We start from the raw sequence: 17,209 nt of genomic DNA, 5'->3' as shown, positions 1-17,209 counted from the left end.
ATCTAAATGGAACACTCTGTATACCTAATAATTATTTAAATTAAAAATTCCTTTATTGTAACCTAATATTTTAATACTTTAATTTATTCCCTAGAAAAGAGACTGCAAAAGAAGTTTGATAGTCTCTAGAAATTCACAAAAGGTGTTCCACTTAAGTTCTCGCCATAATCACGTGTACCCCTTGCAATTATTTAAACTCCCTTTAGATACTCTTTTAACCAAAGTCAACTGAAATTATCTAAATGGAACACCCTGTATACCTAATAACTATTTAAATTAAAAATTCCATTATTGTAACCTAATATTTTAATACTTTAATTTGTTTCCTAGAAAAGAGAGTCTATTCTCGCAAAAGAGGTTTAGCAGTCCCCAGGAATTCCAAACTGGAATAATAGTTGGAGTATTCGAAAGTGTAACGCGATTTGACTAATTTTAACCCCATCGACAGGGTAACGAGTGGAAACCCTTTTTTCCCCTATCGATTCGATAGAGGATTCGATAGTCTTCCAGACACGGTCGACGTGGAAACGGAGAAAAGAAGCGTTTGTTATCGACAATTCGACGACGTATAAAAATTCGTTCTGTCCGAGAGAGATTTTGACCGTGGCGTGAGCGTTAATGGAATCAGACGGACAGTGGCTTTTTTCCTCTCTGACGATCACAGCGGGGAAAGAAGACTCGTTAGAACAGATTTTGACTGTGAGCACAAAGCCTTCGGTACTTGACCAATTGGAACACAGGCTCTGTTAGGCGAAACCGATTACTGGTATCTCTCTCGTGGTCCTCCTCGTTCCAGCCTTTTCAGAAAGCTGTCTGACAAGGGTACCCTGAAAAGGTATCCTGCTTTGGTCCGGTGATTATGGTCCCCAATTCTGTTCGTGCATTTTGTCAAGATAAATATCCACCTTGTTATCCGATTTATAAAAGCTTTTATGAGCAACTGCTTGAAATCTAACTTCTTAAATAAATTTTTTAAAATAAATTTGTTCTCGAGGAGCGACAAATTAGGAATAATTCTATGCGTTATTTACGTACGATTTCTTATTACGTGTTTTGAAAAATATCGTTCACTTTGTACAATAGCAGAAAATTTTTGAACTGATATATTTCTGCAGAGTTCACAGAGAATCACTGAGTGCAAAGAGTTAAATTGGAAAAATGTTCCTATTTAATTTTCTATTCACCAGAGAAGCTAATGAACATTGTTACTCCTAATTTAGAAATAAAGATTTATAATGTTCTTCAGCTTCTCTGGCAAATAGAAAATTTTGTGGAACGCTAAATTTAGCAACAAAAATAATAACCTAGTTGCTTCGTACTTTCGTGGAAACCTTATAACAATCTTCCATGAAACCCTGGTTGAGAACCGCTGCTCTAGATATACTTATCTAACTTCTACAAAATTTTTCCAAATTAATTCTAAGGATACGATACACTAATTTTATCGATAGTATAATAGATAAGTTCTCTCTTATGATTGGAGACCAGTATATACACAGTGTCTTATTTAATTTGGTACAAGGAAAAATTTAAAGAAAGCAGTCTATCACTTGCCATATATATATATTACACTTGCTACGATTTTACCAAAATCCCATAACACATTTTCAGTATCACAAGTACGTCTTGAAAGCCTAAATACCCCACAAATACTGATAACAATTAAACCTTCGATAATAAAAAATATTTCTTCGATTTCTCCTCGGACAATTTTCAAAAAGTTCCAGAGCAGCATCCCAAAATCAGATCATCTCGATAGATACCAGAGTTGATGGTCGTTTTCATCTTGGAACGACTTCGACCACTCTTGGAGATCCTCGAACCACGACCAAACCGAGATCGATACCTGTTGGAGAAATTTAGGTCGCGAGACGAGGTAGGGCTTCGTATTTGTAATCTCTGTTGCACGATTATCCGCGATGGAGCCGTACGTTCATTCCCGGGATCGGGCTCAATCGTCACGATCGCGGGGGCATGCTAAGACCCCGGGAAAAGAGAAGGAAGAAAGGACCGGCGTCGGTCGTCGAGTCGACGTCCGTGAAATCGTTGCTGCCTGGACAGGGCCAATAAGAACGAGCGCTATATTACCGGCGCGATATTGCGCCTCGCGCGAGACGGGATTGCTCGATGAGCCGGACATATCGAGAAATATCGAGAAATATCGAGGCCCGCGCCGCGGACGTTTAAAAGACACTCTACTCGCGGCACGAGTATCCACTTATCCGGCTGTTTATTTCCAGGGAAAAAGCGCCGGCAACTTTTCCAGCCGAGATTTTTCAACGAGGGAACGGGGAGTCCCCGACGAGGTCGATACGAGACAAAGGAAAACGAGCCGAGTTACCGATATGCTACGGTCAAGTGGCTTTCTACGTTTTGTGCCCGTAGTTCGATAAAGGTTAGTGTGTTCCTGCTCTGTGTGTATGTGTGAGTTTTAAGTTTGTTTTTTTTCTTTTTATTTTTTTTATTGAGCTTCGAAGTATTCGATAGGGATTTTGTTGTTATTGTACGAAATGGCAATTTATTTTAGTTTATTTTTCCATTCAATTTGGTTCACTCTTTGCAGTGGAGTGACGAGTTTAATTCGACATGAGTTATTCGTGTCAAGTTTCATGATTATAGACTACACATACAAAGAAACGTGTAAATATTTGACCGAAGAATTTAACTAAAAATGTTATTTTTTAAACGTATTATTTATTTAGATTTTTCGCAAATCCGTTTACGTAGTCAAATTCGTTATTAAAAAATAGGAAATTCATAAATTTACATCATTAGTCTACCTCCGATAGTTCGCGAGATATTCGACCAGGTATAACTAACCCTTACAGACCCCTTTGAAGTCCGTTTTCACCCCTTCAACGTGGTCAATAGCAGATGAAAAGAATACAGATCGAATGTCTTTGTCTACTCGACGTTTGTGCCAAATTTCATCAAAATCGGTGACTAATTCGTTAGGCAAATAATTATGGAAAGGCCGCATCTACTTCGATAAGTAGTACGAGTCAACGCGTGGTCGGAAGAGTAGCGTACGTCGCAGCAAACGGGATAAGTAGAATGAGACGGTGTTTGCACGGGCACGCCGTGCTTATACAGACAAGTGGAACGAGAGTGTGATTGTTCAGAAAGACAGACCGAGATTGTCCCCTAATGTACGATAATAAATCCACACACGGTATAACTACTCCGTAATTTATATAACCTCTCAAAATAAATTCCGTATATATATGTTCAATGTTCCCCTGTATCTCTGCTATTAGAAACGACCGCTTTTCAATTCTTTCTCTTTTCGAGCAAACTAAATTACGCGAAATATCCGTGGACAATCATGAACAGGGCATCAATTGCCGCAAACGGAACACCGGTCGAACACCTGTACCACCGCCGCATTACAATACTGGTTCAACACGAACCGCATATTAAGCGCGCGTATCAGGATCCATACGGGCGGCCACTAACGCACCTCTGCGCATGCGCGCCACGCCGACCGAGCACCGCGGAAACTTCGAACCGGCCGTAACGCCGCTTAATTCGCCCCGTAACTTTTTCCTTTTTTTCCCCCGTGTCTGGGGTCGTTTCGAAGTTACGGCCTGTCCCAGTTCCACCGCGGATGCTTCTCTATTTATAACGCGGACGCCGCGAAGAAACAGTCGACCCGAAAACTTCATTCAGACGAGTCGAATCGGCCAGTCCGGGACGGGCATAAATTTTGCACACGTGCTCGTCGGATCTGGTAAGGTGCACGCGACGTCGGAAACGCGTCACGCGGATTCTTCTCGGCCAACGGAACTCGCGTTTACGTATTTCGCCGCGGGCCGGTCGAAACCGTTCGTTTAACCATCGGTGGAAAAAGAGCTGGACGTTGATAACCGCCATTGTGAGCGCGTTGCGGAGCATTTACATGCGAATGGGAGCCAAGTGAGTAGGGCTGATGCATATGCAGCAGACGTCGTATCTTATACGATAGTTATTCGTCGCCGGTTATATTTGGTGGTTTATTGTCTAGAGATGATAGGCTTCGCGCCCCGGCGGCTCTGCACTTTACAATAGGATGGCGAGCGCATTTATTCCGTAGAAGTATGCGAGTTCTTATGGCGAATCGAACGTGATGAATCGGAATTTTTGAATTTCGAAATTTCGAGTTTTTGATTTATACTTTTTACCCACTTTTAGACAACTACTATTTTAATACAATAAATTTTTAAAAAGTAAAATTTCTTAGCTGCCCTTAGTCGACTATCGAATATTTAAATTTGTGTTAAAATTTTTGAGAAATTTTGAAATTTCGAATGCTCGAATTCGTATTTAAATTTTTGTAATGTAGGAATTTTTAGTGTACGAGTGTGCAATTAAATTATTGAAATTTTTAATGTTTGAATTTGCCTTAAAATTTTTTGAATTCTTCAAATTACGAATATTTGAATTCGTGTTTAAATCTTTCTGATTTAAGAATTTTTAATGTGCAATAAATTATTTAAATTTTAAAACTTTTAATGTTTGAATTTGCATTTCAATTTAAGAAATTTCGAAATTTTCAGGTTCCATTTGCATTTCAATTTTTCGAATTTTAAATGCACGAGTATGCAATTGAATTATTGAAATTTTGCTTTTTGATTTTTAGTATTTAAATTTGCCCTGCGATTTTGCAAACCTGAAATATTTGAATTTGCATGTAAATATTTTAAACCTCGAATTTTTTAACGTTAGAACGTGCATTGCTGTTTTGGAAATTTTTATTTTTCAATGCACCGGTAAATTCTTTTTCTACTTTATATCATAGGCGAGCGAAATGGCATGCATTTCAGACAAACGATGCGTCTCCTAGTATTTCAATAGAGAAACGGTGAACTTCGAGACACTGAATTATTTATGGCTTCCCCTATTTCTATGGTTCGACGGGGGTCCATAAACTGTGGCTGAACGTCAACGTCCATCTTGACTTTCCTCTATGATATAATAGCCGCGAACGGCGAAACGCGTATACCTTATTGTTGGATAGATTTATTGAACTTACCTGATATGAGCACCAACACTATCCACATGATCCCCACCAGGCTCTTCATCATGTCATTGTGTCACGTCCAACTCATTTCTTCTCGCCTTCGTGCTCTCCGGACCCTTCAGTTCTAGCACTGAAACAGGGAGAACGTTGTTCGATTGAGTGCAACGATGCGCCTTGAATAAACGCTTGCAATTAGACCTAGAACACGTTACCCCTTGATTTATGGCCGTTCTATACCAATCAATACGCCCATAGATTTTCTCCCCTCGAATATATTTATTTATTTATTTTTTACCAAAAATATACTTGTTTCACTATACCTTGCTGTACTTAAATGTAGGGTACGTATAGTAAAAGAAGCTGCTGGCTATGTTAAATTACCTAAACTGAATCTATACTAATTAGTATACTATACTAATTTAGTTTTGTCCAAAAACAGTTGCACATTTTTATTAATTGAGAATAGGAAAACCTGAAACCAGTCATTCTCATTGATCTGGTAATTTTGTTATTAAAATTAATATTATATTTCTTTTTTTTTTAAATTTTTGATAATAGTGTAAAATAATTAAAATAAAGACAAGAAGTTACTGTCTATATTAAATTACCTATACTGAATCTATACTAATTAGTATATTATACTAACTTAGTTTTGTCCAAAAACAGTTGCACATTTTATTAATTGGGAATAGGAAAACCTGAAACCACTCATTCTCATTGATCTGGTAATCTTTTTATTAAAATTAATATTATTTTTCCTTATTTTTTTTCTTTTTTTTTGATAATAGTGTAAAATAATTAAAATAAAGACAACGTTAATTTTACCAAGAATAATTGGTATAATTGTACTTTTTGGTAATTGTTATTTATTAATTATTTTCTTTATTTTCTTCTTGATAATAATTTAATTTGAATGAATTTTATTGAAATATTTGAAACAAAATTGAGGTTTCTTTTTAGAATTAATGCAGTGAATTTTGCCTACTGTATTACTCGTTGCGTTTCAGTGTATTCACAGACGAATTTTCTGTATTTAAGCAAAGCAAAATTATCTGCGTTTGATAAGTGTTCAGTTATACGTGTATGCCGGTATCAGTGATTAATCTCTGGTGGACATTGGTATGCAGCAGGTTCGAGGAGATACGCGATTCAATCTTCTTTCGTGTCAGTCCCCTATCTCTCAAATTAATTTTATCCGAGCAAGCACGAAGGCAGTATTTCTTTTACAACAACGCTTCTTGACGAATGAGAGAATTTAAAACTTTTTAATCGATACCCGTTATTTGGTCCACTCGCGCCGTAGCTCGAAAATAAGCGCAGCAAGAAACACGAGTGAACTCGTCACCTGGAATACTAATACCTCCCGGCAACAATTTATCCAGCCATAAATCTCCCTAACGCGACATTACGTTTCTATTAACTCATTCGCGTCGCCTCATTTTCAGCCAAATGTTACGTGGGCGATGAGAAAATTTTTTCGTAATTTCGCGAAATTTATGAAATGTATGCGAATACATTTCTGGAGAAAAATTAAAATATTTGTCATAATTTATCAATTTAACACTGAACAGGGTGAACAGTGTGGTAAATAGTCTGAAATCGACACGATAAAAATAAATTTTGCAATCATAAATCGACTCGAGAAAAATAAATTTTGTATTATTAAGATGACTCGATTAAAAATAAATTTCGGGATTTTAATTCGACTCAAATAAAAATATATTTTGGAATTTTAAATTGACTTAATTAAAAATATATTTTGGAATTTTAATTGACTCAATTGAAATAAATTTAGGAGTGTTAAATCTACTCAATTAAAAATAAAATTTTTCTTGGACAACTTTCACAGAGATAATTAATAAAATTTTCTATTAAGGGACCAACTATCAAATAAAACTTCATAAACACTCACACGCATGCTATAAGTTATCTCAATGTTTAATTTTACAATAAAAGATACTCGCAATACAGAATAAAGGACCCTAAATTCAACATCAACTCGACACTACAACTACCAAGAGTACAAAAATAACTCATTACAGAAATTTCATTTTCGCAATTTCCCAAACCAAAACTAATATCACTTTTACCAGAATTAATTCTGAATCTACGAAACCATCAATTTTCGCCCTAACGCCACGATTATAAACACCCACATATGTATAACAAATTCAGTTACTCACTGTAGTTGCAGCGTCAACAATTACCCCTGCGCAACTTTCAAGGGATTTATATCAATCATAAGGCGAACGATTACGCGATTTCGGATCCCGGGTGCAATTTTCCCGTTGGATCTCGTAAATCTCTCTTAGTTAGGCGGGCGGAAACGCGATGGTGTATCTCTTGAAATATCGTGGAATCTGCAACTCGGATACATAAGCAGCTTCTACCCCTACCATCTACCAAACCATTGTACGTTCCCGTCGAAACTTTAGAAGCGAACTCGAAAACTCGGCAGCCGGGTCTGGTGGATTTTTCTCGGCGAAACCTGAAGGAAGGAATGCAAAAGTAATGTATCCGATCGCTTGAAGAAAAGGTGACACGGTCTGGCATTCGTGCGAGGCTGTCCCGGCCACCCCCCGCGAACAGAGGGCGGAGGGTCGTAAAGCGAAAAATGAAACGGATCAACGACCCCGTTTTTATTATTCCGCCATCTTCGTTGGGGTATTTATCGGCGATGTTTCGAAATTTGGATATTAGACGAGGGGGTATAAAAATGGCGTAAAACGAGGGTTAAACGCCGGAATTTCGGACGAATGTCGGCTTTAATTCGAGAGAGCTCTGGGTTATGGCGAATAGCAGTGTCTCGAAGTTTGGGAACGGGTGATGCAGTGGAATGTTTCCTGCGAACTGAGAATAGAGCAGGCAAGAATTGTTGGATAAGAGAATTGGTTGGAAAATTGTAGATACCCCCCTTGTTTCTTGCTATAATAAATATATTTGAAAACGTTTTTTTTTTTCGAAGAATATTAAATATTGTAAATTATTGTATGATGTAAAATAACGTTTATAGCTTTGGGATATAATGTTTTAGTTATGTGAAAAATTAGGACCTTATTTTGTAGGCAGACGCTATTATTTTCTCGACTATAGTATTCGACATTTGCGAATTTAATTCGTGGAAGCCGTCAAAAATATTATCTCACTATTATATATTTATAGGAGAGTGGATAGAAGAATTATAATAAATAAAATTTCGAAAATGATTATAGTATATAATTTTCTATTATGATTTCTGATTATGTGAAAAATTGGGGATTTATTTCGCAGGAAGACGCCATTTTCTCATCGATAATACTCGATATTTGCGAATTTAATTCGTAGAAGCTGTCAAAAATATTATCCCACTGTTATATTTATAGGAGAGTGCATAGAAGAGTTGTAATAAATAAAATTTCGAAAATGATTATAGCATATAATTTTCTACCTGTATGAAAAATTGAGGATTTATTATGTAGGAAGACGCCATTTTCTCATCGATAATATTCGATATTTGCGAATTTAATTCGTAGAAGCTGTCAAAAATATTATCTCACTATTATACATTTAAAGGAGAGTGGATAGGAGAGTTATAATAAATAAAATTTCGAAAATGATTATAGTATATAATTTTCTAGCTATATGAAAAACTGAGGATTTATTTTATAGGAAGACGCCATCTTTTTGTCGATAGTATTCGATATTTGCGAATTTAACTCCTGGAAGCATGAAAAATAGAATTGATCCACTTCATAGCAGCACAGTCTCTACTATCAACATCGATACTCGCAAAATTAACATTATCAAAGATCACGATTTTTATTATTTCACTCTCCACTGAAAAATAAAAAGAGAACAAAAATCGCGATGTAGCATAGTTCAGTGGCGAACGCAGGATTTGCAGGTCGATTGGCCTCGGAATATCTCGAATTTCTTCGCGAGTTGCACGGTAAAAGGGGGAAAAAAATATGGGTAATCGATTCAACGCGAGGGTAAAATTCGCTGGCTCGGTGACGGTGGCACGATCGGTAATCGGTCCGCTCGATCCGTTTCGAGCTGCCGCATCGTTCCGCGCCACGTGGACCGCAGAACTGCGGGCTGCAGCCCGATGCGTTCTGCACGGCCGCAGCGTGCTATAGCGCGGATTCGGCGCGAGGTGGATCGCGGAGAGCTGGTGGATTTGTTGCCCACCGAGCCTCCACATTTTTTCCCTAGCATCCACTTACGTAACGCTGCGGTCACCGATTCTATTGTGCCAGGTATGACAGGTATGGTAAGCACGACTGCTTCGAATAGTAACCATGGCTGCGTCCAAAAGTCAGTCGAGTCTTCGAGCACCAGAGTTTCGACTTATGGAACGGTGAATTGAAATATTTGGCAGGATACAGCTGGAGTCAGTGGGGTGTTGATAACAGAGCAGAATGCCGATTTAACCCTTTGCACTCAGCGATTTTTTCGTTACAGGAAAATAATAATTCGAAGACTATCTGCCATAAAGTCGACGATATTTCCAAAATGGTACAAATAAGAAATCGCGTGTAAACTACCCTTTCAGCTCGATGGATCTTAGTGTTGCTCCAGTACTCCGTTTATTACCAGAAAATTAAGGGAAAATTCTTAGACTGTAACCAAAAAACAAATTATTGGCAAATTTGCGAGGATTATATCTGAGAATTATACACGAGTATTAAGACGAAGGAAATCTTGGATTAAGTCACCAGAACTTCTCTTTATTTATTGAAACTTACGAGCAAAGCCCTTTTTAATAAACTGATATAAAACATGCACACACGAAATAGGAAAAGCTATACAGCAGACGATAAAAGGTACAACACTATACATCAAGTTACATAGAAAAATTAAATTAAATAATAATTAATTAAATTACATAGAAAAATTAATTTAAAAAATTAAATTAAATTAAGTTAATTTAATTAAATTAAAATTAAATTAACGTAATAATAAATAATGCCACGAAATGGTGACAACATGTTGTTCTGTGGTTCCTAACAGTTTGAACAATTGTGCCTTAAAATTGATAATATTATTAGAAGAAAAGTTAACTTTTGTAAAGAAACGATGTTAGTATGTAATTAAAGATTTGTCGATAATGATTAGGTCAATTACGTGTAAGTACAAATGAGTACTATGTGTAGCATATTATATGTTGGATGACATGTCAGTATAATTATCACTATTATAGTATTTGAGAATATTCGAATGAAAGGAACTACTGTTAGTTACTCGCTTATAAAGCATTCTCTGTACAACCCTAATCTGTAATCAACGAGTAATTACATTAATTTTGGAATACGTCGTAAAACTTATTTTCATACCTTACAACAGTATATGTAAAATTTTGTATAGGTCAAGATTATAATTCTCCCAATATTCGAAATATGAAACAGAATTTAGCAGTTTTTCTTATGGGGTTCTTATGGGGTTCCCAAGTCTATTATACTTACTATAAGTAAGGTTCGTGTTCTCTGTATAAATCCTGTTATTAATAATTATATTGCAAACCATCGATGTTAAATCTTAAATATTTATTGCAAAATTATATTTCGTCAAATAAAAATTCGTTGTTACGAAAATACGATAAAATTAGAAAATTGTACATGTACATATCGTACATTAAAATTTCATAACGGTATAAAAATTTATATTCAGTAATTGATAGGGTAGAAAAGAATTAAAATAATTTGCATGGTTACTTTTCCACTTTTCTGATAGCAATAAAATTTTTCCGGTGACAAAATGATTCTCCTTTCGAAATGACAAAATGGTCGACCCACTTTCGCGTCTCTTTCGCGTTTTCGAACATTTTTTCCACATTTTTTCCAGCGAAAATTCTTCCTCCGCATTTGGAATTGTTTTTCGAAGTGGAAATCCGAAACAAGTGGACACTGAAAGGAATAACGCGGAAAGAACCATTTCCCAATAAATATCCAACGCCGTGTCGGGTATGAAGAGCATGCTGTTATCCTGCAATAGGGTAGTCTTAAACTTTCCACTTTCGGTAAATAACCTGTTCTAGTTTCATGTCTGTCGTAAATTTTTAAATGTATGCGATAGGATTATTTCCTATCGGAGGCTATCGTAAAAGAAGAAAAATTATAAAAATCCTGACGAAACCAAAAATAAAATTCTTCCAAAAATAAAATATACTGATACTAAATCTGCATTGTTTAAAGATAAACTACCAAATTAATCGAAATGGATATTACCAAATTTTCAATTCTTACAATTATTAAAAATATATAGCCACTTGGTACACTTTGTGGTAATGGTTACATATATTTTTAAATATATATGTATTGTATGAGTGGAACAAGTATGATTGAGGTGTTGTAATGATTGTAATGATTGTAATGATTGTAATGATTGAGGTGTTGTGTGAATGTAATGAAATGTAATGTAATGTATGAAAGAAGAAAGAAAAAAAGGAGAGTGATTTGGCATACATCAGTTGCAATTGTGTATTAATAATGAGCAGACGTGTGAGCATGTGATTGTGATAAATTAATTATATTTCGACCCAATATTTATGTTTGATAATCTTTGTAATTCAATAAATAATTGTTCTTATTGTTATTCAATTTCATCCACCATTAACACGTTTGGTACAGTATACCTGTACTTTATTAATTTTCAGATGCATTTTTCTCAGAACAGAACAAAGAAAAAGAGATTTATTATCCTACGCATCATTTGTGCCTACGCAATTTATTATCCTCCATTTTTATTTTACTTCGAATTATAGAATCTCGCTGACCCCATTTATACCCCGAATTTCAAATCACCCTGTATATTCAATACTTGCTACTACACTATACCATTAAAAAAAAAAAAAAAAATAAATAAATAAAGGATAGAGATGAAACAGAATTTAGTATAAAAAAGAAAATATAGTAATCAATTTTCAAAATTTCTTCGCAATTAGCACTGAATTTACTACCTTCCAAAATCCTCCATGACGAAATTAAGTATCGCGATATCCGTGATAAACCTAATCGAATTGGCAGTAAAATCCGGAAAACCGGGTTCCCTACTGCATAGATCCGGCTTCGAAGCAGAGAACGCGGACGAGTCGTTCGCGTATGTTAAAAACCAGGATAGATTTCATCTTCGCGTGCGCGTAATCGTCTTCTTTGATCTTCTTTCGCGCGATAAACGCGAACGGCCGCGTTTCTGGCCGAGAAACGTTCCTTTAATGCAGATATTGCGACCTTAATTTCTGGACAGTCCCGCCAGCCGAATATTATTTCACCCCCACTTCCCAACGGGACGCGGGTTTTCGAGTTTTCGAGTTTCGGCGCGGGCGATAATCCGAAAAAACACGCAAGAGCGTGCAGTAGCTGCGCGCCGGTTCCGCTTAATCCCTCCGTTATGGCGGACGATTATGGTTACGAGCTGTTAAGCCTCTGCTCGCTTTATGTTGAAAACCGCTGGGAATGGTCTGTTTGTCCGACGAAAGCCGTTGATGGTAATTGTTCGTCGCGGAATGATCCCTGTAAAGTAACTAAAAGCGGCTAGTCGCGAAGAACACGCTGGCAACGCGTGGTGCTACGCTAATGGCCGCCACCCCGCCCTTCTGGACGCTCCGCCGGCTTGTGGGAAAAATTTACAACTCCTGTCCACCGAAGCGTGCAGAGAGATTTCACCATGGGGAAGGATTTATTCGTTTTATTAGAGAAAACCGGTGTAGTTAAAGAGTTTCCGTAAGTTATAACTCGGCAATGGATATGTATACTCGAGCAACCGAGTATGAGAACTCTTATGTGTCACGTTCGACGATTGAAATATGTACGTTACATAAAACGTGAAATATATGTGTAAAATGATGTATATAGTAAGGAGAAAGTCTGAAGATTGTATTGGTAAAATTAGAAAATAATCGAACGATATGTACAGTGTTTAGAATGTGTTTGATGGAGATATGGACCGTGGTGGCGCTAGTGAGTTAAGTGGAAAATCGTTCATACGCAACAGAAGACGAATCACTGTCGTATCGAAACTTATTGGTTTTTAATCTGAAGTAGCTTTCACTAACATTTTGCAATATTCTGATGACTCATCGATCTACATATTTATGATAAATGTATCGCAAATACTATACACATCGCTGAATTATTTTCTAATGTTACTCGTATAATTTTAAACATTCCCTTTTACTATATAAATCATTATCGTTTTAACTATTCCGGTATAAATAAAAACGTTTGACCATTTACTGGCACAAAGTTCGACTAACTTCTGAAATATTTTTATATAAAAATTAATCTGATATTAATCTTTCAAGTATCTTTTAATTTTTTGACTGTCTACAGACTAGCTGTCAAGGATTAAAGATTAAACAATCGAGTAACCATTGCACACTCAGAAAGTGCAAAAAGATTTCGTTATTAAGTATTCTACTTCCAATTCCCAAAGCGTGTTCTCAATTTAATAACAGCCGAATCCAATGCAAATTTGCAACCCCGTACACTTAAAATAAATCCCCGCACCCAGGAGAAATGCAGAAAAATTTCCAATACTTCCCCACCGTCACGAACACGTGTGAAACTCCAGCCAACATCGAACCGTTTAACCCGATTCCACGGCAGGAGTGAAAATCGGGAAGAAATTGGCAGGCGGCGTCGGAGAAGCACTCATGGCCGGCGTAACGGCGCATAATTTCGCGCAAACAGCCGCTGCTGTAAAGGGTTAAGGCTCTCGTTGCGCGTGGCTGACGGGGCTCGAGCGAACGTAGCAGATAATTAGCCGGTCTCGAGGTACACGAGCGAGGTACACAGCCGATCGATCGCTGAAACAACTTTCGGCTAGGGAATAAAAGCCAGTGCCGGTCTCGTCGAGTGCGTTCACCATCTTCGCGCGACCACGGGTGACAAGAAGTCCCCAGAAAACTGGCCGAAATACGACGCACGGTTCAATTTACACGAAGATTCGTGTATCAGGGCCCGCGTGTTGCTAATCACGGATCTGAAAATAACAACAAAATGGCGGCGCTGAAATGGCGGACGAATATGTTAAAAAGATATTACATTTAGTTGAAATTTGGTATCCAAGGGTTTTTCAACCCCCTAATTACGAATAAGTTGGAATTATTAGAAACAAAATGGCGGCTTCCAAGTGGTTGACAAAGATATTAAAAAAATATTGCATATTTTACCGATTACGAATTCGATTCGATTCACAATTTTGAAAAATAAAATGGCGACATCACAATGGCGGACAGACACGTTAAAAATATATTACATATGGCTGAAATTTTTCGAGACCACTGATAACGAATTTAAACTCAAAATTTCGACTTCTCTCATACAAAAAAAAACATTTTCAAAAAATTAAAATTTACTACATTTTTTTTTTTTAAATACGGGTGTTTAGTGTTATTTTCTACATTTTTTATGATAAGAATTAGGAAAAAGTATACGAGAACGATGAAAAGCGTTAGAAACATTACGTAGGTAAAAACATTTTCAAAAAATTAAAATTTTTTACTACATTTTTTTTTTAAGTGTTTAGTGTTATTTTCTACATTTTTTATGATAAGAATTAGGAAAGAGTATACGAGAACGATGAAAAGCGTTAGAAACATTACGTAGAATAAGCGTCGCGATGCACAGTGGGCTATTCGCACCTGAAAATTGGAGAAAACATTTAATTAGACAGAAACCCTACATTTTTTAGTATATTCCGTTTCATGTAGTCACTAAATATATACAGGATGTAAGATAATTAGAAATGGCAAGCGAGGAGCGAGCTGAACGCGAGCTGAAGTCAGACAAGTAGCGCGAGTCGACGATAACGCGGACAGATACGCAGGAATCTGTTTGAACGAAAAAACCGCGATTTAATCGTCGGTCAATCGAATTTCTTTTTCCTTTCTTTCCGGACAACCAGTGGTTTATCGACGTTTCGCCGCGGCACGCCGCACAGCGGCCCAAAACGCCGAAAAGCAATTTTCGAAGCATAGCACAGCATTTTGCTCCTATAGCACATTTGTCCCATACATTTCAATGCGTCGAATACCGCTTCAAGTTCAAAAATATGACCATCCATTACCAAAATATACACCCGTAACGTTGACCAAATTTCGAGCTCGTTCATCCCTCAGAATTCATAACGTGCTATCATACTTCTTATTAAAAATGTGGAAAACGTCACGAAACATATCCTTTTAGCAAAAGAAAATAACATTTTGTGGGTTTCTTGAAATTTTCACCATAAACTTTGCAATCAGTGACCTCGAAAAATCTTAGGAACGCAATTTCAGTCAAACGCGAAATATTTTTAACACTGTCCGCCATTATAGAGCCGTCATTTTGTTTTTTGGAAGTTTGACTCCGGATTCGTGATCAGTCACGTCGAGAGCCGATGATATACGAGTTTTCGCGCAAATCGAATCATGCCTTCATATTTTGGCCAGCTTTCCGGTATTTTGGGCCACTGTGTGACGCGGCAGCGTCGCGACGCGATTAACCCCGCGGAACGAACCGGGAATTTTTTCCCTACAAATGTCCCGAGACTCCTTTTATTCTCCTCTTCCGCTGCGCGCTTTTTGCCCCCATGGTTTCGCAAAATATCCAGCGTCTGGCTTGTAATGCCCGCGTTTTGTTCTGTCTGCCGGTGGGTACACCGTTCAGACCGTAGTTCAGACCAATTTGTCCTTTTTTCCTCCAGCAGCGAAAAATCTGTCCCCTTTGCAGTATTCTTTCCTCCGATTTCGCATATTTCTTTGGATCGAGACGCACTGTTGGGTTCATTTGCGTTTCGAATATGGAGAGAATGATCATAGGAAGAATGGCTGTGATCGAGGCATTAAACTTTGAATATTCTTGGGAGAGTTACCAATATTCAATCGACGCGAATTTTTAGGGTTTTAGAGGAATTTGTAATTTTTTAATGGAGCTGAGAGAATATTTTAAATACATGTATAAGCAGATACATACACGTGTGTACATATTAATAAGGATATGTCGGATGAAAAGATCGAACAATTGTCAGTGCAAATAGCGTAATACCCGTAAATAAAATAAAATAAAATAAAAATAAAAAATAAAGTAAAATAAAAATATATTGCAACCAAGTTGACTTCGAATGATGATGGGAGAGGACCCCCACATTGGTGACCCCGAACGAAGAACAATAACGCAACCTTCTGAGCAACCCCAATGTGGGGGCTAGTCGCAGGTATTTTCCTTCTTTGTTGCTCAAAAAGTTGCGTTATTGTTCTTCGTTCAGGGTCACCAATGTGGGGGTCCTCCCCCACCATCGTTCGAAGTCAGCCTGGTCGCAACAAATATATTAAAACCAGCATCTCTTATCAATCATTTTTCCTACATACATCTTCCACATCGTTTTCGTGCAAAAATTGTATTTAATTCCGTTTCTCGAGGAACTGATCCATTGAGAACTTCAGAAAAATTTTCTTCGACAAAACGAGTGGCGAAAAAATTCGCGAATGAGAAGATCTGAGAAATTCTGGTGTAATGATCAAAAATTTTCTTTGTCCTATTACTTGCGTATGATTTTCAGATATAACCCTCGCAAATTTGCCAATAATTTGTTTATTGATTACAGTTCAAGAATTTTCCCTTAATTTTCTGGTAATAAACGGAGTACCGGAGCAACACTAAGATTCATTGAGCTGGAAGATCCGCGCTATTAACTCGTTCACACAGCGATTCATAGATCCGATTCACCTTTGTATCTCGCGGCGATGAATGCGTTTCGACGCTGAGGATCGCGGGCAACTTGTTGCTGAATAAATTCACCGGCTTGCTTCATTAATTTTAATACGCTTTTTGCGGCTCGGCCCGCCTTTGCGAACACCTCTGCCAGTCCTAGTCGATCCGTTCATTGTCCATCCGTGTCTCGATCATCCGATTCCTCTAACAGAGACCACGACCTTTCGTGGAAGACTCTGGTTGACGAATTCGAAGCTGAGAATTCTTTTATTTTCTCGATTATTTCGCTTGGCTCGAAAAATCGGAAACTGATCTTTGAACGGCTGTAACTTTTTGGAAAAATATCGTACAGGGATAGAACTTAGGTCATTTTAAAGGGTGAAGACTATACTTCGCGACCCCTATATTGATTTTTTCCGCGACAGATTTTTACTCGAACGGGAGACAGAAAGATGGAGGTACCTACATTTAGGAAAATTTTTCAAATTTGGACGCCTGTGTGGGGTGTACAAAATTTTTTTCGACTGTCTTTTTGGAA

General features: G+C 37.3%; 1 protein-coding gene across 3 annotated transcripts in view; it reads right to left on the bottom strand.

Moving 5' to 3' along the window:
* LOC108551956 (acetylcholine receptor subunit alpha-like) overlaps nt 1-5,063 on the bottom strand; it is a 34,632-nt gene extending 29,569 nt beyond the window's left edge. For 2 of the 3 annotated variants that reach the window (XM_017906300.1, XM_017906298.1), the window contains exon 1: nt 5,012-5,063. In XM_017906300.1, coding sequence (XP_017761789.1) covers nt 5,012-5,063 — 52 coding nt within the window. The remainder of the gene's footprint in view (nt 1-5,011) is intronic. The other variant, XM_017906299.1, reaches the window with a different exon arrangement.
* Between the last annotated feature and the right edge of the window lie 12,146 nt (nt 5,064-17,209).

This window comes from Eufriesea mexicana, unplaced genomic scaffold (genome assembly GCF_001483705.2).
Source record: "Eufriesea mexicana isolate 0111107269 unplaced genomic scaffold, ASM148370v2 scaffold5301, whole genome shotgun sequence".
Lineage (NCBI taxonomy): Eukaryota > Metazoa > Arthropoda > Insecta > Hymenoptera > Apidae > Eufriesea > Eufriesea mexicana.
The sequence above is the reverse complement of the archived record's forward strand: the minus strand, read 5'-3'. Positions and strand labels throughout refer to the sequence as shown.